Source organism: Bos indicus x Bos taurus, chromosome 10 (genome assembly GCF_003369695.1).
Source record: "Bos indicus x Bos taurus breed Angus x Brahman F1 hybrid chromosome 10, Bos_hybrid_MaternalHap_v2.0, whole genome shotgun sequence".
Lineage (NCBI taxonomy): Eukaryota > Metazoa > Chordata > Mammalia > Artiodactyla > Bovidae > Bos > Bos indicus x Bos taurus.
The window spans coordinates 15,551,886-15,574,902 of NC_040085.1; the positions used below are offsets into that span (position 1 = coordinate 15,551,886).

General features: G+C 51.9%; 3 protein-coding genes across 4 annotated transcripts in view; 1 reads left to right on the forward strand and 2 right to left on the reverse strand.

Annotated features, from left to right (window-relative positions):
* Nucleotides 1-23,017, forward strand: part of RBM23 (RNA binding motif protein 23) — a 48,212-nt gene that overhangs the window by 15,951 nt on the left and 9,244 nt on the right. Inside the window, exons 14-15 of one of the 2 annotated variants that reach the window (XM_027553319.1) lie at nt 6,590-6,657; nt 7,197-8,122. In XM_027553319.1, coding sequence (XP_027409120.1) covers nt 6,590-6,657; nt 7,197-7,234 — 106 coding nt within the window. In that variant the 3' untranslated portion in view covers nt 7,235-8,122. Of the gene's footprint in view, nt 1-6,589; nt 6,658-7,196; nt 8,123-23,017 lie in introns of those variants that run through there. The other variant, XM_027553318.1, reaches the window with a different exon arrangement.
* Nucleotides 1,252-6,583, reverse strand: REM2 (RRAD and GEM like GTPase 2). The gene is made up of 5 exons (XM_027553330.1): nt 5,455-6,583; nt 3,898-4,239; nt 3,608-3,681; nt 2,684-2,891; nt 1,252-2,293 (listed from the first exon to the last, which is right to left on the reverse strand). Exons 1-5 carry the CDS (start codon nt 5,555-5,557, stop codon nt 1,998-2,000), a joined length of 1,023 nt encoding a protein of 340 aa, XP_027409131.1. The 5' UTR covers nt 5,558-6,583; the 3' UTR covers nt 1,252-1,997.
* On the reverse strand, nt 9,230-15,067 carry LRP10 (LDL receptor related protein 10). The gene is made up of 7 exons (XM_027553313.1): nt 14,449-15,067; nt 14,002-14,046; nt 13,372-13,507; nt 12,064-12,254; nt 10,931-11,948; nt 10,450-10,579; nt 9,230-10,353 (listed from the first exon to the last, which is right to left on the reverse strand). Exons 1-7 carry the CDS (start codon nt 14,477-14,479, stop codon nt 9,766-9,768), a joined length of 2,139 nt encoding a protein of 712 aa, XP_027409114.1. The 5' UTR covers nt 14,480-15,067; the 3' UTR covers nt 9,230-9,765.

The window sequence follows — 23,017 nt, forward strand, 5'->3', positions numbered from 1 at the left end:
CTACCACATGAAAGACACTAGGCCTTTCAGTTCCTCACTCTCTCCTCCAGTGACATTTGACTACTGGTAACCCTCCTCCCTGGGCAGTGGCCACCACTTCTTTGGCAGCTACATCCCTACTGTGCTTCATCTGCCTGTGCTCAGGACACTCTTTGGTCCCTCTTTTTTGGAACAATGAAGCTTTGTTTTGTTTAAAATTATTTAGTTTATTTAGCCATAGGTAAAAACTCAAAAGGCAGAGAAAAGAGCTTACAATGAAAAGTAAACCTCGGAACCTGTCCTCCCCCTACCCGTTTCCCCTTCTCAGTAGTAATCAGTACCATCCTGGCTGGTGATTTGTTCTGTCACAGACCCCTTTGGAAATCTGATGAAATTCATGAACCTCAGTTGCAAAGTTAGATACAATCACCATTAAATATCAAGCAGACATGAGTGGAATCCCAGTTCTATTGCTTATTAACCTCAGGCAAGTAAAAGAGGTAGTAACACCTTATAGTCATTCAAGAATTGAGATAAAGTGAATAAAGTCCTAAGATCATCATCTCACCACCCGTGCTGGGCTGGTTCCCCTTGGCTGCTCCTCAGCTGCAAGGACTCAGACATCCTTCTTTCCATCGAGCTCTGGGAACCTGGGTAAGGTGGAGTGGAGGCCTGGCCCCCAGATGCTCAGGTAGCTGTATCCTCTGTGTAGGCATGAGGGGAGTTGCTGCCTCTGCTCTTTGTTCAAACTCATGGCTCAGGCAGCAGCAGGCGTGGGCGTCCCCAGGAGAGGCACTGACAGCTTCAGTACTCACACGGGCCTTGCAGGTGACAGCTGGGGTGGTGGGGCCCTGCCAGGGAAGGTGCAGGACGACCCCATTAAACCCCAGCTGGTGGGCCTCCCTGTTGGAGGTGGGCCCCACCTTGAACCATCCCAGGTCACAGCTGAGAGTAGTTCTTGGCACACAATGTAGCCTCCAGCCTGCTCCTTGCAGGATTAAGGGGTAAGGAAATGGGGACTTGATCACTGAGTTACCGAATTATTCTAGCAGGTCCCTACTCCTCTCCAGGCCTGTTTTTTCACTGGCAAAGGGACAAGTTGGACTCTGTTCTCTAGGGACCTTTTTCGCCTTGTCATGGACTACTCAGACTAAGTTCCGGAGCCTCCCTAGAACTGTTAGACAAGAAAACTTAGGCTCATAGGTGCAGGGAACCTAAATCCATCCATCCCTTTCTTGGGAGCTTTGAGAACAGAGAGTCAAAGTGAGCAAGTGCAGTAGAAAAATTCTTTATTGAAAAGAGAAAGGTGGTCCCCTTGGTGGTGCCTCCTGGGTCCTGGCCAAAGGCAGGTTGCCACCCCTCAAATCTTCAGGCAAAAGTCTCTGCGCGCCTTACCTTTAATAACCTTAAAGGGGAAGTGCCGTGGTGCCACGGTAAGTCCCAGAATCTGAAGAACACCGGTTCCAGGCCCTTGCCTTTAAGAACTTATTAAGGGCAAAGTGGGCAAGTGCAGCAGATCAGAGACGGGACGCTGTAGGAAAGTCTCAAAGAAGAGGCTCTGTGACTTTAAGTATCTCTTACGATGAGGCATGTTCGCGCTGAGTACAATGGTGGGAAACTGTAAAGAAGTCTAGTAAGCTCTCTTCCAGTTTTTGCTTTTAGCATCTCTTTACAGGAGAGGTGGTCAAGCGCGAATTAATAAAAAAGAAAATCCCTTACAAAACTACTTCCCCCCTCGCCCGCCGGAAGCCGCCCCGCCCACTGGCCGCGGCTCGCCCTCCGCGGGTCCGCGTCCTCTCTTTCCAGGAGCCTCGAAGCCGGGAGGTAAACGGAGAGCGCGTGGAGCGGGTGGGGCGACGCCCGCCGGGGTCTGGGGGCGGGGGGTCCGCCTCCCGCGGTCACAGCAAGGTGTCCCGGCAGTTTTTGGTTTCCTAGACGGTCTTCTTGGAGGAAGCCGGGCGACGGCGGGGCGGGGCTAGGGGGCGGGTAGAGAGCGCAGTGACCATGGCGACCACGGCTCAGAGCACGGAGAGGTCGTGGCACGATCTGGAGCGCTGCTTAAAGAACTTGGCGTTGCGCGGCACCAGGTTGGCAAGGAAGCGCTTGGCCTTCTTGGTGAGGCTCTCGCGACGCGCAGGCGGAGCGAGGCCCTCGGGGCTGCCCCACTCGGGCCGCGGGCCCCCGGCGCCATTCCGGCCCCGCCGCAGCCGGATCTGGCGCACCGCTCCTTCGAAGAGCTCCCTCGTGTTGTGGTGCAGCGCGGCCGACGTCTCGATGTGCTTGCAGCTCAGTGTCCCTGCCAGATGGCGGCCCTCTACAGGAAGGGACCTCTTCAGGCGCCCGCCCTCCCACTGGGCTGCGCTGGGCCCGGGATGGGGGCGAGGCTGGACCTGGGGGCTCCAGGGCGTGCAGTGAAAAGGGACTGGGGCAAGTCAATCGCTTGCACAGAGGGAACAAGCAAGGATCAATTGGAGGGCGATGGTGATGCAGAAGGGGAGGGAGTAAAGGGCCTTCAGAAGAGGTGAGGGGGAGTGAAGAGAGGGTCTCAAGCCCTAGGCGTGGGCATTGAAAGTCTGCCCTTAACCTGGGGCCAATTGCAATTTTGTGCACCTTGGAGGGTAAAAGGGCCTTATGGAGAAGAGATGACCTGGAAAGGAGAGACTCCTCTGAGATTACAAATATGGATGAGGTTCAGGGTACTCACCCTCCAGTGAGACCTCCCGGGAGCGGGCCAGGTCACTCTTGTTTCCAACAAGGATGACAGGCAGATCGTGGTGGGGCCTCCCAGCCCTGAGCCGAAGTAGGGTCTCTGGAACTTTGGAGAAGCTTCGTCGGTCGGTGACTGAGAAGACGATGAGAAAGGCATCCCCCGTCTGAAGGCAGTGGTCCCGCAGCCACCCCCCTGCATCCCCCTGCAGATGGGCAGAGAGTTGTGGGATGTCAGGGCTGGGGGCACAGAAGAACCTGCCCAGCACCTGCACCTCAGGGATGAGGCACCAGGATGTGAGGGCAAAGCCATCTGCTTAGGACACAGAGCATTCTGCCAAACACATCCAGTACTGAGAGTGTGTTTGTGGAGGGGGGAGAAGTTTGTAATACGAGCCCCACATGGGCAAATGGGGGACATAGGATCCTAGACTAGGGTAGTCCATCCTACTTTCTTATGCCTAAGCTCTTCAAAAGTGAATGCTATTCAAGTGTATGCAATCTGGCCCCTCATTTCTGCATAGTAATCATTTATGTCCATATAGTCACAGGGCCTCACTTTTTCTTCCTTCCCTGACATTACAAAGCCCTGAGCTCCTGTCCTGTCAGATCAGTCTCTTCTAGGCTAAAAAATGTACAGAGTGGGTCTATTTCAGGGTTTCCAGCCTGGCTTCCAGCTGCAGAGTTTGTCAAATTCAGATCCTAACATTCCCTCTGGGTCAGAAGATCCTGGAAACCAAACAGCAGTTCTCAATGCTATGGTGTGTACATGGGTGTCAGCCTTTGCTGTCTGAGACCATATATATGAAGGGTCAGGTTCCATTACTGTTAAAACCAGGGTACCAGCCTTTAGCCAAGACTTTGCCCCTCCTCAGTTCTTCTAGGTTTCATCATCTGCTTGCAGCCACATCTTAGTTCTTACCTGTTCCCAGATGTCATAAACAACTAGAGTCACTTCCTCCTTATCCACCATGATGCGTCTCTCATAGGTGTCCTCTGTTGGGAAATAGAGACAAGGAACAGAGCCCATTAGGAGGCTCCCCAACACCTGTAAGACCTAGTAAACAGGGACCCCCTCCAGAGAGGTTGCCACAGAAAGCATTGGAACAGTTTCTAGGTTCTGGGCTCCAGGACTGCACATGCTTTGAGCTCTTCCATCCCTGACTAGGGCTCCAGAGGTGCCCTCAACCCTTGCAGGGCTCCCCCAAATACCTGGGTTCTCCAGCTCGTGAGCACTGTCTCCCTGGAGACCACCGAAAGTGCCTGCTAGGGTGCTCTTGCCCACGCCGCTCTCCCCCACCAGCATGACCTTGAAGATGCCATCCTTTTGGGTGGGGGCTGCCTCCCCTGAGCCCAGAGAGTCAGAAGAGCCAGAGGATGAGGCTTGAGGTGGCCAGTCAAGTTCATCTACAGCCTGGGCCCGCCGCAGCTGGTGCTTGTAGGGGACAGGCATACTGCCTCTTCGTCTGGGGGCCCCTAGGGCAGGGGGTGGCCTGCCCCGGTCCAACCCTGCCAACAGTTTCTCTGGCTTCTTCAGCAGTGTGGCATCTGCTTCTGGGGGGGGGGCAAAGAGAAGGAAGCTATGAGTGGGGTAGGCCTAGCCATCTGCAGCAGGCTCAGTTCTGGCTGTTCCAGCCTCAGAGGCCCCGTCGATGACCATGACCCAGAAGGAGCTGATAATTTTAGTCTGACCTCTTCCATAGAACACCAGAAGCCTGAACTGGTGGGGCTCCCAGGAGCTGACCTGAAGGCTTGCCCAGCGTGGTTCCAGCCACAACCTGTTCAAAACATGCCTCATGCAGGGGAGGCACCTGTGCGCAGGCTCACACACCCACTCACACTTCACACTGACACACAGTCACACCCCCAGACTAGGCCTCTGGCCGGGTTGGGGAGAGGGGCTGCCAGTCCTTCCACTGAGAGGCCCTGCCCTCTCCCGCTTCCTGCATCGGCTGATCTCCACACTGGGGAGGGGCCCAGAAACGAGCTACTGCCCTGGTTCTGGGGGTGGGTACTGACAAGAGTCAAAAACTTTGTGGGGAACCGCTTCCCAAGGAAGGGCCTTTTCTTTGAGATGTGTGTGTTGGGTCTCCATGGGTGTGTGGGAGGGGCTGCCTCTTCCCATGGCCCTGTAGGGACGTGCCCCGGTGCATGGCTGTGTGTGAGTCCTACTGCACCCCTGGCTGTCCCTGTGAGTCCCAGACAATATTCTGTTCATGGCTAGGTGGAGGGAGGGAGGGAGAGAGAGAAATAGCGAGAGAGCGGGATCAGGGAGAGTGACAGTGCACGGGTCAGGGTAACTGGAGGAGGAAGGAGACACAACAAAGGGGGATGCAGAGAGGCTGGAAATAGCCCAGGATCAATACTTGACTGGCAGCCAGGGCATCCAGGAGCCAGAGAAACCCTTACAACAGGTCCCCAGGGTAGCCCCCTGCCCGTGATTCCCAGGCTTGTGGGCTGGCTGCCCCTTGTCTTTCCCCTTTCCCTCCTGCCCATCCCAACCTCTCAGGAATGAGGCAGACGTAGGGGCTAAGTACCAGTTTCTCCAGCAAAGCCCTGGGTGATGGGTGAAGGGACATTTAGGCAGCCCCCCCTCTACCCCCGCTACTTAGCCCAGCCCTAGTGTAGGCAGGTGGCTCCCTCATTTCTCCAGTGGCTCTTCCCCTCTTGTTGGGTTCAAGCTCCTTCAACCCCTAGTTCTGACCTCCCCACCAGAGCTTCAGCTACCACCCGTATGGTTTCAGCCAGAAACTGCAGCTTAGCTCTCACCTGGTGTGGGTGTCTCTGGAGGAGAGGCCTGGTGGCTGCTGGAGGGGCAGAGTGCTGTGGTTTCCGTGTCGGTGTCCATGTCGGTGTCGAAGTCCGTATGCATCGTTGTGCGTGTGCAGCCCGGCAGCTTGCAGCACCCGCTCGCTCACTCAGCAGTACTGTCAGCTTTTCCCTTTAAATACCACCCCCCCGCCCGCCATGCTCACCACCCCCCCACACCTGGGGAGATAGCCCCGCCCCCTGATGAGGTCACATATGCTAATAAGCCGTGATGTCAGCGGGATTCCCTCCTTTCTGCCCCCCCTTCCTTTGTGTAGCTTCCTTCTGGGAGTACACCCACAGCGGAGTCTGGTTAACATGTGAACAGAACAAAGTCAGAGGGGCAGAAGAGACAGGTTCAGATAAGTGGGGAGAGGGGTTATGGGTAAAGGAGCTGAGGATGGGAGGAAGCAAGGATCCAGGACCTGGGTGGTCTTTATCCAGAAGCTAGGACTATGTGTCATTTGTCTGCATATCCCAACCCCTTAGCCCAACGTTCAGCCCAGAGTGGGTGCCCAGTAGCTAGATGGTGGGGCTAAAGGAAGAAACCAAAAAGACAGGGACAGGACAGCCACCCTGCCACCAAGCTTTCCTGACGCCCCCTCCTTCCACCTGTCGCCCCTTCTGGGCTAAGACCCACAAAAGTACCCATTTCCCAGCCTGGCCGCTAGGCAGATGGGGGCTTTGAGGAGGGAGACATGGCGCTTTGTTTGGGCAGCTTTGGTTTTTTACTTGGTTCCAGTGGGTACAAACCACTGTGGAGACTTCCCACCTGTCCCTCCGTGCCAGGCCCACCTGCTCCTGTTAATCAGAGCAGGAAAAAGGGGAGGGGCAGCTAGCCATCTGGAAGTTCCCAGTCCGGAGGCAGGCAAGCCCCCTCAGTGCTCTCTGGAACAGCCCTAAGCCTTCTGGGCTATACCGGGAGGACACGGTGACACCCACCTCTCTGGGGGAAGCCAAGATAGAGGCACCTCTCTATTGCGCCTTTTCTGCCAGGGCCCTTTCACTTTAGGCTCCCACTCTTGTCTTCTGACATCCTCAAGGACCCAAACACACATTTCGATTTACTGGCCCCTTCTCACCCCATTTTTTTCAGATGCTGTGCTAAGCACCTTCCTGAATTACGTCCTTTCATCCTCATGATCCTGAGGCTCAGAGTGATAGGTGAGTGGCCTGTCCTCCAAATCAATCATGCAGCTGGAAAATGGGGACACCATGATTCCCACCCAGATCCTTCCAGTGCCAGAGACTATCTTTCATCTCTGTCTTTGTCTTAAATATTCCAGCTGTCTCCTATTATTGGGAACAATCTTTATTGCCATCTTCAGTGGATTTTTCCGACTGAAGCAAATAGTCATATGGGGATTACTAGTGCAGTATGTGGATGGAGGTCAATTACAGGGCAACAGTGTAGGGTCTAGCGGAAGCAGAACTATTAAGCAGCTACAATCCTCGTGTACTTCACTGGATAGACTTACAGTCCTCAATCACAGCCTACTTGTCCTTAACTATTCACAATTTTAATGTTCCACCTGTGTTCCTGTACTTGAAGATTAGAAGTACATCTATAGCAGCTAGTGACCCCTACAGTAGCTAATAGTAAGAGAAACAACATCACAGAAAACTTTTAAAGCAGTCCTTTTAAAAAGTGGCCTAAGGTCATCTAGCATTAAGGCGAATAGCTTTTCTGACACTGTTCACAGCTTCTGAAGACATTGCTGCAGAGTTCTTTGGTTTCTGAGTGATCCTCAGCTATCCAGAAGGATTTATGTTATATTGCAGATGTGCTGAAGATGAGTGTAATGTTTTAGAATGACTTCCTTCCAAAATGAGTTTTTTAAAAGTTTTAAATTACAAAGGGGTGAGCTTTATATATCTGGAAAGCTCATTTAGATGGTAGAATTCATTTCTATGATACTAGATAAGAGTGCCAGTGTCTGCAGAGCCCAGCGAGGACTCTTGACCATGACTTCTGCTGGCTCTCAATCTAGCCTCAGGCCACAGATGCAGGCTGGGTTTCATCTTGAACCATCATCTCTCTCATCCCACTGGTAAGTGGCTGTGCACTTGCCCGGCTTGAGGCTCCCTCAGGAATTGGAGGTTCTGTATAATAATGGGACAGACTGAGATTTGAAACTGAGCGGATCCAGGTTTAACTGCCTCTCAATAGAGACTGGACCAGTCTTGTAATTCTTCTGAAGCTGCTGTGACCTGTGAATTGGGGCTGTGGTATCCATGGCACAGCTTCGTTGTGAGGGTTAGCTACACCCGATAAAGGGTCTGATATGCAGCAGGTTCCCCTGCCATTTGGTGCTCCACAGCCTCAGGCTGTGCGGCTGGGTATCCCTCTCCCTTCCCAGCGCGGCCTGGAGCTTGCTTTAGGCCCAGATTCTGCTCCTTAAGAACCAAATTCTGGTATCTGCTCAGATTGTCTGATTCTCAGGCTGATTCCCATCTCATAACTGAGATCACCTCCCTCCTTCCCACCAAGGGCCTTTGCTTGAGTCCCATGCCCTGGTACAGGGTATCTTATCTTGACAGGATTTGGAGTCACCTCATTTCTTTTTCCTTGGGCCATGGTGAAAATAAACTTGGGTGACAGCCCCCCAGTGTCTCACCCTTACCTGGATATGAGCCTCTGTCTTCATATCCCATTATGCCAGTACAAGGTCAACCCTGTCTCCCTGCCACTGGGGCTTCCCTAGGCTCCTGTTTGCTGGAAGGAAATGCTGAACAATTAGTGCTGGGTGTGAGGACACTGACAGGGTGTAGGCAACAGGGCGCCTCCAGCAGAGGGGTGGGGATAGGCCAGGCCAGGCAGGAAGGGGAAAATGAACCTAAGGGGGAGCCCATTTCTCTGGGGACTGATTCTGTTAGGGAATGCCTCAGCTCTGCTTCTGTAGGCATCACACCAACTTCCATAGGCTCTTTCTAAATCCTTTGTCCCCTTTAATTTTCCTTTTAAACTCTGGGACAGCTCTGTCACCTTGCTTACCACAGACTGGTAAGCAAGCGTATGTCCCAGCAGTTCTCACTGGTCATTCCCTCCATTACCCTCTCCAGCTCTTTGGGGCCCTCCTACAGCCCTAGCCCTCACTGTCTGCTTAGTTTGCTTATCCTGTGGCCTCTCACCTTGCCTAAAATCCACAACTCTATTCCAACTACTGACAGCATTCTTTAGGATCTAGTTTGGACCCTCTTCCAGAAAGACCTCTTGGATTTGGCCAAGGTGATGCTAGCATCTTCATACCGTGAATGATGATGATTTTTCTCTGGACGCATCTTTGTCTGCTTTGGGGCATGCTGGACAAGAGTTCATCTGTCTTGCTTAGGACAGACTGAAATGCTTGGTGGGGTGGAGGATGGGGGGCAGAGTGCTTCACCAGGGACAGTCTGCTTCTGTGATAAGTGATCTGAGAGTTCTCCATAAATGGGAAGTTTCCTAGCTGCAGGGCCCTGCTGGCTCACGAATTCTGAGAGCCTGGCAGTAAGGAGGCTTGGTGCTCACTGCTGGTGTCAGGCACTATACAGATGGGCCCCTGGCAGTAAGTGGAGATGGAGAGGCCTACTCTTGGGGTTCCTAGAATTTTCTTACCCTCTGAGTGGTATAAAAACTAAGGATGGGTGATCTGAAGATAAACAGGAAAAGGGCAGAGAAAAGGCCTTTATAGCGAGGAGCAAGGTGAGGGGAGCATAAGCTGAGCTAGGTAGAGAGGCGGGGCCCAGCACAGCTCACTTACAGGCTGAAATTTCTGATTCCTTTATTTTTCAACCTTGGCTTCCTGGGCAACAACCTAGCTATGGGACAGAAGCATTTGTTGTGCTCTTTTTATGAGCCAGGCCTTGTAGGAGGGATCACTGTTGGCAAAACCTCAGGCCCTGCCCAAATCCTCCCTTGGGGGCTGGAGGTCTCCAGCCAGTTGGCATTCTGGTGCTTAAGGCCACTTTTGGATGGGTTTGGCAAGGATGGAGTGTCCAGGCCCATGACCCTTTAAGAACTTTACTTTTTAAAAACAGCCACCAACCGGTGGCAGTGTGGGGAGAGGGTGGTGGTGGACTGTGGTCTCTGGCCATGCGCAGGGGGAGCTCTGTGAGGGCCCTCTCCCTGTCTGAGGGACACCTAACTTGATAGCAGCTACCTGGGATCAACAGGAGGCCCATCAAGTCCCCTCAGACTGAGGGACAGGGAAGGAAGTAGTGGATGGGAAGCTGAGCTGCCCTCTATAGGGTTGCTGTCCCTGTGAACAGAATGCCCAAGGGAGCTAGGTCACCTCAGGCCAGCAGTGGCTCATCCTCCGCTTCGACCACCCAGACCCCAGGTTCAGCCAGTGGCACCAGCAGCACATCGTCCTCATCCTCTGGGGACAGGACTGTTGTGTGGGGTCCAGGTGACGCCCGGGTTGGTCCAGGGGGCCGCAGGCTGGGCAGGAGGCGGCCTCGCAGGGCCTGTACCACTCCAGACAGCAGTGATGGCTCCAAGGGCACCGCAGGCAGTGGCCCTGGGGCTTCAGGGACAGTAGGACAGGCTGGGGATGTGCTGGCAGGTGGCAGTGGAGCCTTGACAGGCAGTGGGGGTGCCTGGTCCCCATCTTGCCCACCCACTGCCCCGCCCTCATGGGCTGGACCTATGCTGCCATCTAAGGTCTCAGGAGGAGCAGTGGATGGTGTGGCCTGGGATCTGGTTTCAGGGGTCCGGGCTGGGGGGTTGGTTCGGGGAAGCAAGCCCCAGCGGCGAAGACGGCGCACCAGGCGGCGCATAGAGCGGCCCCGCTGGCGGCGGCGGGCACCAGAGGTGCTCCCTGGAGTCATGTCCTGGCGCAGGATCTGTAGCAGAGAACGCAGATTGCCCAGAACAGAGTTCTGCAAGGAGAGGAGGAAGACATAAGAGTTGGAAGGGGTGGGAACAGCCACAGGGGTCTGGAGCGGCAGGTGGTCTGGTTGGGGAGGGTGACTTACATCATTAGGGTTCTCTGTAGGGAAGTCCTCTACAGGAGGGATGGCGCCCTGGGCAATGAGCTGCCCGTAGGAGGGAGGCGCCTGCTGCTGCACAATCTCGGCCTCCATCCGGGAGAGGGGAGCGAAGATGCTGGAAGGCATGAGGGCTGCTCAGTCACAGGTGCCGGTGACCAGAGCTGCCTATCCCAGCCCAGACAGGCCTCTTTACTCCACACCCAGGCCAGGATACCCGGCATTATGCCCTGGCTCTCCAAAATCATCTGAGGTCTCCCTCCTTCCTTGAGGTGGCTTTCGAGATCTAGATCTGTCCCTCCCTCAGGGGAGCACACCTGCCCCCAAGTGAGACAGCCCCAGGAGCGCAGCCAGCAGCTGGCCACAGAGCCTGTCCCCCACGTGCGCATCCTCAGGCCTCCTGTGACCACACGGGCCCTGTCCCACCCTCAGGGCCCACTTCTCTACCGCCAGCTGCACTCCCACTGACCTGTACTCCTGGGTGCGAATGGCATAGAGCTTGCAGGTGCAGCCCAGGGCGATGACCAGCAGCAAGCCGCACACAAGGCTGCCAATGACGGCAGCGGTAATGACCTTGCGGGGCAGGGCGTAGGAGCAGTCCCACTCGTCACTGCCGTCAGCACAGTCCGGCTGCCCGTCGCACACCCACGTCTCATACACGCACTTCTCATCCCGGCACCGGAAGTTGCCTGGCTGGCAGTGGCGACAGCGTCTCTCATCTGCTCCATCGGCACAGAAGGTCTGGTAGTTACAGCGGTCAGTGGGCAGGTAGCAGGCTGTGGCCCCAGGGGTGCCGGCGGCCCCACAGGGGTAGTGTCCAGGTGGGCAGCTGGGGCAGTTCTCCTCGTCCGTGCCATCTGCACAGTCCCATGAGCCGTCGCAGCGCTGTGCCTCGCTGTAGCAGCGCTCGCCGAGGCCTTCGCTAGCCCCCAAGCCAGAGCTTAAGCCGCACGGTCGGTCCCAAGGCAAGCAGTAGCCCCGCACATGGTAGGTGGCATTGAAGCCCCGACCAGTGCTCCAAGGGACTGTGCGGTAGTCCACTGTGGCCTGGCCAGACAGCGTCTCCACAGTGACAGCCTTGCCATTACTGAAGCGGGTGAGGCTGCGCAGCAGTCGGAGGGTCTCGAGGGGCCCCGCGCCGTCATATACACGCACTGCATCGTCATAGCCTAGATCCAAGGCCGTGAAGCGCACTGCCAGGCGCCGGCCATCACGTGGGTCCAGCAGCCAGCGGCAAGACTGGGGGTGGGAGACTGAGGCCAGGTGTGAGTATCCGAAGGAGGAGAAGACACCATAGAAGTCTTCTAAGGTGTGATTGCAGGGTGGGGTGAGGACAGGGGCTAGGGCCAAGTCAGGGAAGGGGTCTGAGCTGCAACCTGCCTCGTCAGAGCCATCGCCACAGGCGTCGACCCCATCACAGCGCTGGAGCAGGGGCACACAGCGGTGGTTCAGGCACTGGAACTCCTCCTGCAGGCACATCAGCCAATCTGCAGAGGCACCACGGAGAGGGGCTGTGAAGCACTGGGGTGGGCCGGATCCTCCCCTCCTCCCTGGGGCTTCCATTGCCTGTTCTAAGTGCCACATCAGCCCTGTCCAGCCCACCTTGGCTGTAAGAGAGCAGGAAGCCCTGGCCCATGGGAGCTCTGGCCCCGACATAGCTGTAGGTGATGGTGACGTTGCCTCCAGGCAGTTGCAGAGGGCTGGCAGGTGCCTCGCACAGGGAGATCTGCGGCTGGATGGGGGAGCGCAGGGTTAAGCGCTCTGAGCCACAGGCCAGATGCAGTTTTTGGAACCTACAGGGGTGAAGGAGAGCAGGACGTAAGGTATTCCTGACCGCTGCTGGCTTCTTCCTCCCCCAACAGTTGTCAAGCCTCTTCTACGCCAAGCAGCACAAACACCTGCTTATCCACAATCCAAACGGTCAGATGAAAATGCAGTTAGCCAAATTCCTTTGTAATCAAGGCAACAGCCCTAACAGAGGCCCATGGTACCTGAGACCATGAGTACATCTTAGAGCCTCTTCGAAAAACTGCCTTGTGCTCTGGACCGAGTTAGATTCATTGCTTTCCTGCTGTTGCAGCACTGTCACCCAAGCATGGTGCCGGCGACTACTGTAAGCTTAATTAACCAGAATTCACCATCCCTCCCAGTGCCCAGTGGTGAGACCTGAGATCACTGTAGCATTCTGATCCCTCTGCTCCAACAAGCTCTCCCCAGACGGCCTCTCTTTTCCCTTATTCTTTTCTGGGTAAATCTATGGGAAGTGAACTGTGTGAAGCAAACAGCCAGGTACTTAACGTGGGCCCCAACCCCACAGCCCAAGGTTGGAGGAGCCCAGGGAGACCTGGACTGTTTAAAAGATCTGAGGAGGCTGAGGAAGGTTCTGGAGTGACTGTTGTCCTTCAGAGATGACAGGACCCAAGCTAGATGTCCACTCCAGTCCACCTGCAATTCATTGTGTCTGGCCCCAAACAAGCCAGGCTTTTAGGGCAGATGACGCCAAATCTAACTCTCCTCTTTCCCGTGGACAGGATGGAAGCTCCATGGAGAAGTGCTCCCTGAAGGCTTCTCCCTGGTAAAGGCGCGGGAGTAGGGGAAAGGTCGGAGAAGGCAATGGCACCCCACTCCAGTACTCTTGCCTGGAAAATCCCATGGATGGAGGATCCTGGTAGGCTGCAATCCATGGGGTCGCTAAGAGTCGGACACGACTGAGCGACTTCGCTTTCACTTTTCACTTTCATGCATTGGAGAAGGAGATGGCAACCCACTCCAGTGTTCTTGCCTGGAGAATCCCAGGGATGGGGGAGCCTGGTGGCTGCCATCTATGGCATCACACAGAGTCAGACACGACTGAAGTGACTTAGCATAGCATAGCATAGGGGAAAGGTATAGGGTTGTGCCCGCACTCACCTGACCGTTACCGTCTGCTCCTTCCTGCCCAGGATGAGCCAGGTACAGTTGGCAGGGGAGCTGCGGCTGTCCCGGCCCACAGGCCTCTGTAAGGTGCCTTGCACTTCCAAGAGCACCGCTGGTGGGTCCTCACAGGCTAGAGAAAGAGAGGAATGTAGGGGCATCAGTCAAGAGCCCCTTACCATCACACCCCTGCCCAGGCTTGAGGTCTTTGAGGGCCTGGGCTCTTTGGAAGGATCACAGACACTCCCCCGCCCCAGCCACACACACACTACAGGCATAGTCTTCAGGCAGCCCCCTCTCTTCCCTCATCATAATTCCACTTTACGTATCAACACCACAAACAACATGAGGTCTGCTGTGTGCCAGCCACTGGGCCAGAAGGAACAGGAAATACTGTTTCTATCCTCAGGGAAACTACATTTTGGCTAGGCAGATCAAGGATGGATATTTGGGGGAAAAGAAAAAAGTACATTAACTACCAGTTGAGGGCTTACGCTGGGTCTCAGTTTCCCCATCTGTAAAAAAAAGAGTGGATGACGTCCACTCTAAAACTATGGTAACTACTAGAGGAATTCAAGGAAGAGAAAGTCTTGAGTTCTCATTACCCCTGGGGCATCCTCTACTCACCAGGATTCGGGAAAATAATCCTATCTGGGTGGGCCACAGTGCCTCCTAGAGGAAGAGCGAGAAAGGGCAAGAGTCATGCTTCCGAGTTTCCTTCACCTGAGCAAACTCAAGGAGGAACAAGAGCCTTTTGCGGCTTCCGGGTAGTTTATGGGAAAGGGTGGTGGAGCAGAGGAAGACAGCGGTGTGTGACCTCGAAAGAAGGTCTGGCAGCACGGCCTATGGAGTGGGTACAGTGATTTACGGAAGTCAGGGGGAGACTGGGGGAACGGCTGGAGATTTCCCCGAGGCTGGGGCAGGCAGTGCCAGGGCGGCGGCAGGGGGTGGAGGGCACGACCGGGCAGGTTCAGGTGAGGAGCCGCGTAGCAGGAAGGGAGCTAGAGCCCTCTGGGCCCTGTGAGAGCCCTGGGAGCGGGATGCTGGGCGAGTAGACTCGTTTCGGTTTCTTACCCAGGAAGAGGAGAAGGATGGCCGGCAGCATCGTGAGCCGTCCGGAGGTGCAGGAACAGTCCCGGAGCTTCCGTCGTTTATTCAGTGGGGAGGCGGCGCCGCTCCGGGCGTCCTGGCTCCCCGGTGCCGCCTCCCCGAGAGGGCTCCATGGCCCAGGCTCCCCGACCGATGCTCTAGATGCCAGGGCTGGGGACGGGTGGGGGGAGGCAGCGGCCCGGGTGCAGGGGCGGTGCCTCTAGCCAACTTCTGAGTTGTTTTCCCCGGCCGCCGCCGCGCTCTCTCCGAGGCCAGTCCCCGAAGCCGCGGAAATCGGCTCGAAGCCTGACGCTGGGGCGCGCCCTCGCCTAGAGCCCGCCCGCAGGCCGCGAGCGCTCAGGTCCAGGCCTGGCCGCCACCTGCCGGGGCTTGAGGCCACTTCCTCTTCGGGCCAAACTTTACCGACTGTCAGCCCCCAGGGCCGGCCCGGGCGCTGCTCAACTTCTCCAGCGCGTCCAGCTCGCGGAACGCGGCAGAGGAGTGGGGGAGGGGTCAGGCGACTCCGTCCAGCGCCCAGTCCCTTGCCCAGACGACACCCCCGCCGGCCCTAGGGTTGGAGAAGCCCGGGCGGAGGAGGGGGCGGGTGACTAGCCTGGCCACACCCCTGCCAATCAACGCGCGCCCCGCCCACCCACCCGTCTTAACCCTTTTTCGGTTCTGCCGAGTCTTGTCACGCTGGCTTTTAAGGTGCTCACCCCTACTTTTAACTCTGCTTTGTTTAGTCCTTTCCGTGTAACGTTACAGTACACGTTTGTCAGAGGACCACTGCTTATTCTGTAACTGTCATGTCTTTCCTTTGGGTCCTTAAACTCTCGGTGCTTCTCTCGTCCCAATGTCTGGGATCCGGTAGCACTTTTTTTTTCGTGCGCGTCTATTACAGCAATTACCACACCGTGTTATAACTATTTGTTTACTCTTTCCTGACCCCGCCCCCGCCCCGCCCCGCCCCTTCTGTGGAAACTGAAACTTCCTGTAGGTTGGGGCCTAGACTGTTTACCTTTGTACCCACAATGCTTCTCGCCTGCTGAGACACAGTAATTCAACAAACGAATAAATGGTGCCTTCTCTACTTGCTGTCTCTGTGACCTTGAGAAAATTGTTTAACTTCTCTGTGCTTCTCAAAATGGGGTTAATAATGTACAATTCAAAAAAAAAAATAATAATGTACAATTCCCTCTTAAGGTTATTGTCAACATTTAGGGAGGTAATGGAACTTGAACATCTAGGAAGTGCTTCATACCTGCTAGCAATTATTATTAGTCACAAGAGAGATATCTAATTTATGTGGGCTTGGGATTGCTGATTTCCTATGGCACTTACAGGTAATAATAGTAAACAATAAGAATAGCAGATAGTTTTTGAGCTTTTTTGTACATTTCAGCACAGATCTAAGCACTTTTCAAGTATTTCCTCTTTTAATTCAGGTGGCCAGAGTGGTAAAAAAAAAAACCCTCCTGCCAGTTCAGGAGCCATAAGAAATGTGGATTCGATCCCTAGGTTGGGAAGATCGCCTGGAGGACGGCATGACAACCCCACTCCAATATTCTTTCCTGGAGAATCCCTTGGACAGAGGAGCCTGGTGGGCTACGGTTCATAGAGTCGCACAGAGTCTGACACGACTGAAGCAACTTAGAACATATGCATAGTCTTGTGAGGTACTTATTATTGTTACTCCCATGTTACAAGTAAGGAAACTCTGGCACAGACAGGTTTGGTATTGCCCAAGACCATGGATCTAGTAAATGCTGAAACAAGGGTTTGAACCTAGTGTACATTCAGAACCTCTCTACAAATGGTACAAACAGTTTTCTATTTGTGACATTTGTTGTTGACATCAGTTTTGATGTATTCAAAACTGAGACCTCAGCAGGGCCTGAAGCCATAAATTTGGGCATAAAAAGGCCCTTCTTCCACTTGGATCTTGGTCCCATGCCAAGGAACTTGGTTCCTTAGTCTCTCTATGCTCCCTACTGCAACCCTTGGGATTATGATAGGTGAAATTGAACCCTAAATGTGGGAGGATGGTGTTGAACTGCAGGGCAAAGAGGCTGGGGAAATTAAAAATATTTAAGTTCTGAAAGTGATCATGGAAGTTTTAGTTAAATGCTGGCTATGTTCTCTATGCTGGGTACTTGGCAGATGCCTGGAACTTGTAAGACTTTAATGTCAGGGAGCTTACAGTCTAGTTGAAAAAAGAGAGGTCAGACACATAAATTTAAAGTCAGACAGCCATGGTAAGTACCCATGGAGGTATACTTGTGGGAAGTTTAGAAGTTAATTTAGAAGTGAAACAGGAAAAGTGATGGTGAGATGGGTAGAGTTTTAAGGGGCAAGAGGAGGAGGAAGAGAGACCATGGTCTGTGATACTGAATAAACTAAGAGTTGGAAAAAAAAAATCAAGATCTAGGCTGTTGGGAGCAGTCATCATCAGAAAGAAAGAAATGGCACCAAGTTAGAACAAACTTTCACTCTGTAAATATTTATTAGAGTGCCTTCAAAGTGCAAGGCCCTGTGCTAGCCATGAGGATTAATATTTAAGAGTGAATTTGAGCCAAAAGAAGATGAGAAGAAATCAAAGAGAACCTAGGTGCTTATAACGAGTTTAAGCTTTAATTTGATTAGTGAGTTGAAGTGTTCACGCCCCTATAAATCCCCATAGATCATCAAGTACATTTAGAAATGGATCTTTGTGGGGAGGGAGGTGGGAGGGGGGTTCAGGATGGGGGAACACATGTACACCCATGGCTGATTCATGTCAATGTATGGCAAAAACCACTACAATATTGTAAAGTAATTAGCCTCCAATTAAAATAAATTAATTTAAGAAATGAGAAAAAATACAAAAAAAAAGAGAAATGGGTCTTTGAAGATGTTCTTGGAATACTTTCAGAAATTGTGAAAAATAGTGGAAGTACTGAAAAATGGGCAGATTTCTGGTTTTCAAGATGACAATATCTAACTTTGAAAGAGTACTCACCATACGCTTGGCACTGTTTTCATCACTGCACATATATCACCTCATTTAATCTTCACCAAATCTCCAGGAAGTAGGTATTATTTTTGTCCTCATTTTATAATTGAGGAAACTGAGTAATAGATAGTCATAAACTAAGCAAGTCATTAGGTAACTTGCTCAAGATCAAACTACTAGCATGTGCAGCAGCCAAGATGCTCGGGTCTGATGTTCACATGTTGATTTCCTACCCTCCAAAGATGATAGTGGACATCTTGGAGATCAAACCAGTCAATCCTAAAGGAAATCAGTCCTGAATATTCATAGGAAGGACTGATGCTGAGCTGAAGCTCCAGTACTTTGGCCACCTGATGCAAAGAATTGACTCATTGGAAAAGACCTTGATGCTGGGAAAGATTGAAGAAGGAGAAGGGAACGACAGAGGATGAGATGGTTGGATGGTATCACCGACTCAATGGACATGAGTGTGAGCAAGCTCCGGGAGATGGTGATGGACAGGGAAGCCTGGCGTGCTGCAGTCCATGGGGTTGCAAAGAGTCAGACACGACTGAGCAACTGAATTGAACTGAACTGAAAGATGGTAGTATTAGGGGTCGGGCTTTGGGGGATGCTTCCTTCTGAAGGTGGAGCCCTCAGAGTGGAACTAGTAAGAAAGGCTCTAGAGAGATCATTAGTCCTTTCCATCATGTGATGAAGTTCTGGCTGTGACGGAATGTCCAGAAAGCACTGGCTGTGAACAAGGAAGAGAGCCCTCACCAGAAGGTGACTATGCTAGCACCTTGATCTTGGTCTTCTCAATCTCCAGAACTGTGAGCAATAAATTTCTGTTATTTATAAGCTACTCAGTTGGTTGTATTTTGTTATAGTGGCCTAAGACCAAAACTTGGTACTACAAAGCTGGGATGCTGCTGTAACAAGTTCATAAGAATATGGAAACAGCTTTAGAACTGGGTGATGGGCAGAGAATGGAAGACTGGAGGTGCATGCTAGAGAAAGCCTATATTGCCATAAATGGACTGTTAAAGGTGATTCTTATGAGGGCTCAGAAAAGAAAAGCTATTGAGAGAGCCTCAATCCCTCAGAGAATACCTAACAGGATGTTGGTGTTGGAAACCGGAGGAAAGACGATCTTTAATAAACAGGCAAAGAGCTTGGTTGAATTGTGCTGTGTCCTAGTGTTTGGTGAAAGGTATTAATAGAACTTGTGAGGAATGAAATTAGATATTTGGCTGAAGAAATTTCTAAGCAAAGTGTTGAAGAAGCATCCTGGTTTCTCTTGGATGCTTATAGTAAAAATGATTTAAAGGTGCAGTTGTTTATCAAATAGGATTCAGAACTTAAAAATTTGGAAAATTCTTATCATTATCTAGCATACTATATTTTACTCATTTATCATGTTTGTTCCCTGCAGGCTCACAAGAATATAAGTTCCGTAGGGGAGACTTCCCTGGTGGTCCAGTGGTTAAGAATCTGCTTTGCAATGCAGGGGACACAGGTTTGATCCTTGGTCAGGGAGCTAAGATCCCATGTGCCACAAAGCAATTAAGCCCGTGCCACAGCTAGAGAATCCTCCATGTGCCAAAATGAAAAATACTTCATGACGCCACAAAAATCCTGGATACAACCAAATAAATATGTTTTAAAAAGAAAGAATTCTTAAAAAAAAAAAAAAGAAGTAAGTTCCATAGGGGGCAAGGGCCTATTCATTTACTGGTGAATCCCCAGTGCCAAAAGCAATGTCTGGCATAAAACAAATACTCAATAAATGTTTGTTGAATGAATGAATGAATAAGTGAGTCGTGACTGCCAATCGTAGGCATCACATAGGTTATGTCTTTTAACCCACTCAACTACCTTTTGAGTTATTATTTTTTTTAACCTTTTGAGTTATTAACCCCATTTTAAAGATGAGGAAATTGATGCTCAGGGAAGGTACATAACGTGCTGAGGGTCACCCGACCAATAAGTCATAAAGGTTGGATCCTAACCCGGATTATGTAACTCCAGAGTCCTTGTCCTAACCACTGTGTGGTACTACTTCTCTATGAAGGTACGCTTTTAAAGACTGATTGGTGATAGGAATGGTGAGGGGGTCTCTAAGCTACTTCATGTGAAAGCTGTTTATGGGACGAGAAAGGCTTTTCACCTATAAAAAGCTTAACTTCAGTGAGCGTTTGTATATATGGAAACTACACCCAAATATTTGAAGAGCTGTAGCGTGGAACAAGAATTTGTTTATTCTGTACAGTCTGAAGGGCAGAAACTAGAATTAACAGAACAAATAAAGACAGTCCCTGAGCAAAGTACAGAAGCTGAGGGCGCAGGTAGGGTTGAGGCAGAGGGACACAAGTCCTGGGCTTTCAGGACTCCTTGACAACAGTGTGATTCATGGACTATAGGATGGCAGAACTTCTCAGAAGACAGGGGCATAGGAGCTTCTTGAAGCAAGTCATGTTAAATGCTGATACAAGGCCAAAGAAATGAAAGCAGAGAATAGGCCTGGGGTTAGAAGAAAGGGGTCATCATGAGGGCCTTTTCGGGAGGTTTCAGTATATTTCTGATTGGGATGCAGACGCAGAGGTTGGATTAAAAAGAAATGACAAGGGGGACTTCCCTGGTGGTCCAGTGGTTAAGACTCAATGCTTCCAATGCAGGGGGTATAGGTTTGATCCCGGTTCGGGGGACTAAGATCTCACGAGCCACTAAGATGTCACATGCCACACAGCCAAAAAATTAAAGAAGGAAAGAAAGAAATGACTGGGGAAGGAATGCAGATAGCTTTTGGAAAACTTTGGCTTGAGAGAAAAGGGGAAAATGAGAAAAATCATTCAAGACCGCAGCAGAATCCAGGAGAGCTTTTCAAGATGGGGAAACCTCTGTGTTGGAAGGGAGTAGGGATTAAAGACTCTACCATATGGTGTCAGGAGTAAGTTTCCTTGTGCTTTGGAAAGAATGAGATGCAGGGTTGGGGACACCCCTTGGAGGTTTGAGAGAAACCTCAATCATGTCCATTTAGACTGCCTGTGGCATATTAAGAAATTTAAAAACTAAGATTGTTTTGAAAATATTTGGTGTATTTTAAATGCTTATATTTAATAAATGAAAATTTTTAGCATAAACAGACAAGAATAGAGTGATATTCACAATATACCTCCAGGCATTTTTTTGAATTAAAAAATTTAAGACTTTTATCAATGTAAGACAGGAAGTAAAGGAGTCCTGGCTCCAGAGTGTGGATGACTTTGGAAGGATGGGTGCAGGTCAGAAACCCCCCTAGAAGGCTTGGGCATGACCTCCAAAAGCCTCAGAGAAGTGGTACAGAAATGTCCCACTCTTACAGGAGTCGCAGAGGCCTGCTTGCCTTGGCCATAGGCGGTTCTGTCCTAGCATCCTGAGATCCAGGAGTGCAGCTCCACCTGCCGCTGACCTGAAGGGGCCGGGGCCAGGCATCCTGGAGGGGTCAGTGCCTGCGGCGTCCACAGGAGGGCAGTGTGGCAACTCAGAGGCCAGGACTCCAGTACCCCCTTACTTTCTCTATCAGAACCCTTCTCCTGCAACCCCTCCCCTCCCTTCTTCCTTCCTGGAGTTATTCCAGGGCTGTTCACCAACCCCCATAAAGGGGCAGACTACGGAAGCTCTTGACTTTTCCCTCTCTGCAGCTGGAAGACTAAGGCTTGTCATCCTGTCGCGCCCATAGTCCCACCCGTTTAAGTACAGGTGGCCTGGGTGGAAGTGTGGAAAGTGCGAAGGGGAAAGGGACTGGGCGGCGGTATCCTTGGCCCTGAGCGTGGCAGGCTTTGCCTCCGCCTCTCAGTTCTCCGGGCTTGGTTTGCAGTGCCAACACCTGGCACGAGGGGGCGCTACCACCCTGCAAACCCTGCCCAGCCGGTCTCTGCTGCAGTTTGGGCTGCTCCTAGCCTGAGAGGATGGGGTGGGATCCTCTGGTCCCCTTCTCCAGCTTTCTTCCCTCCAGAATTTATGGGCAGTTTTGTGCAGGCGTATGGTAGTTGGGAGGACCTCTGGCGCACAGGTCAGTAGAGTGGAGAAGACACTCTGAGGACACCTGGGATGAAGCTTAGAGGGATGAAGGGAAGAGAGACCTTCCTGCCGGTGCTCCAGGGTCCTGGTGCCGGCTGTCCTGAGTGTGCAGCCTAGAGGATTGGTATTTCCAGAAGAGCTGGGCTGACACAACCCAATACCAATCATCCTCCGATTAAGGGCAGGCTGTGGGGTTAGGGCTTCCCTGGTGGCTCAGATGGTAAAGAATCTGCCTGCAATGCGGGAGGACCTGGGTTCGATCCCTGGATTGGGAAGATCCCCTGCAGGAGGGCATGGCAACCCACTGCAGTATTCTTGCCTATGGACAGAAGAGCCTGGCCGGCTGCAGTCTACGGGCTGCAGAGTCGGACACAACTGAGTGACTAAGCACAGCAGTGGGTAGGGTTGGCACATAAGGAGGAGGTTTGTAGGGACAGAGCAGCTGTTCTGGAGATATGAATCTCTTCCCTCAATACGGTTTCTTTCTTTTTTGAACCTTTTAAAGATTGAGGTGAAATATACAGTAAATTTTCTAAAAATGTAATAAACGTAAGTGCTCATATAGGTTTTGTAACCTGTATATTTACTATGTCACATACTTCTTGCACATGTATAGAATACTTATGTATTCACAACTACAGCTGTTTTTTTAAAAAATATTTATTGAAAACTTTTTATTTTGTATTGCATGTGCACGTTAGTTGCTCAGTCTTGTCCGACTCTGCAACCCTATGGATTGTAGCCCATCAGGCTCCTCTGTCCATAGAATTCTCCAGGCAAGAATGCTGAAGTGGGTTGCCATTCCCTTTTCCAGGGAATCTTCCTGACTCGGGGATCAAACCTGGGTCTCCTGCATTGCAGACAGATTGTTTGCCCTGGGAAGCCATTTTATATTGGGGTAGAGCCAGTTAACAGTGTTGTGATAGTTTCAAGGGCACAGCAAAGGGACTCAGCCATACATATACAATATTTATGTATTTGACTGTGCTGGATCTTTGTTTCGGCACATGGGATCTTGAGTTGTGGCATGCAGGATATAGTTCACTGACCAGGGATCAAACCTTGGCCCCTTGTACTGGGACCACGTAGTAGTCTTAGCCTTGGGACCACCAGGGAAGTCTGTAACTACAGCTGTTTATGTATGTACATCACAGCTCTCACTGGCAATTCAAGTCAGCCAACTTTTATTAAGAGGGGCTCTTGTGTACCTAGCACCATTCTACTCTTTTCTAAGGAGGTGAGAACAGAAGGTTTGTCCGGTGGCTGTGACGGGATCAGCGGTGTTAACGGATCTTGGTCATTCCTCCACAGAAAGGGCAATGGCTGGCTGTATGATCTACCCGAAGTGCCCGTATTCTTGGAATCCAAAATGGGATGAAATATCTGCTGTGTCTGAATATACAAACTCATGGAACCTCAGGAAGATATTGTGGGACCCAGGGTATTGGGTCAGGGCAGCCACGCTCCTAGCACAGAGCCAGGCACTGAGCGGCCCAGGAGAGTGTTTTGAGGCATTGATCT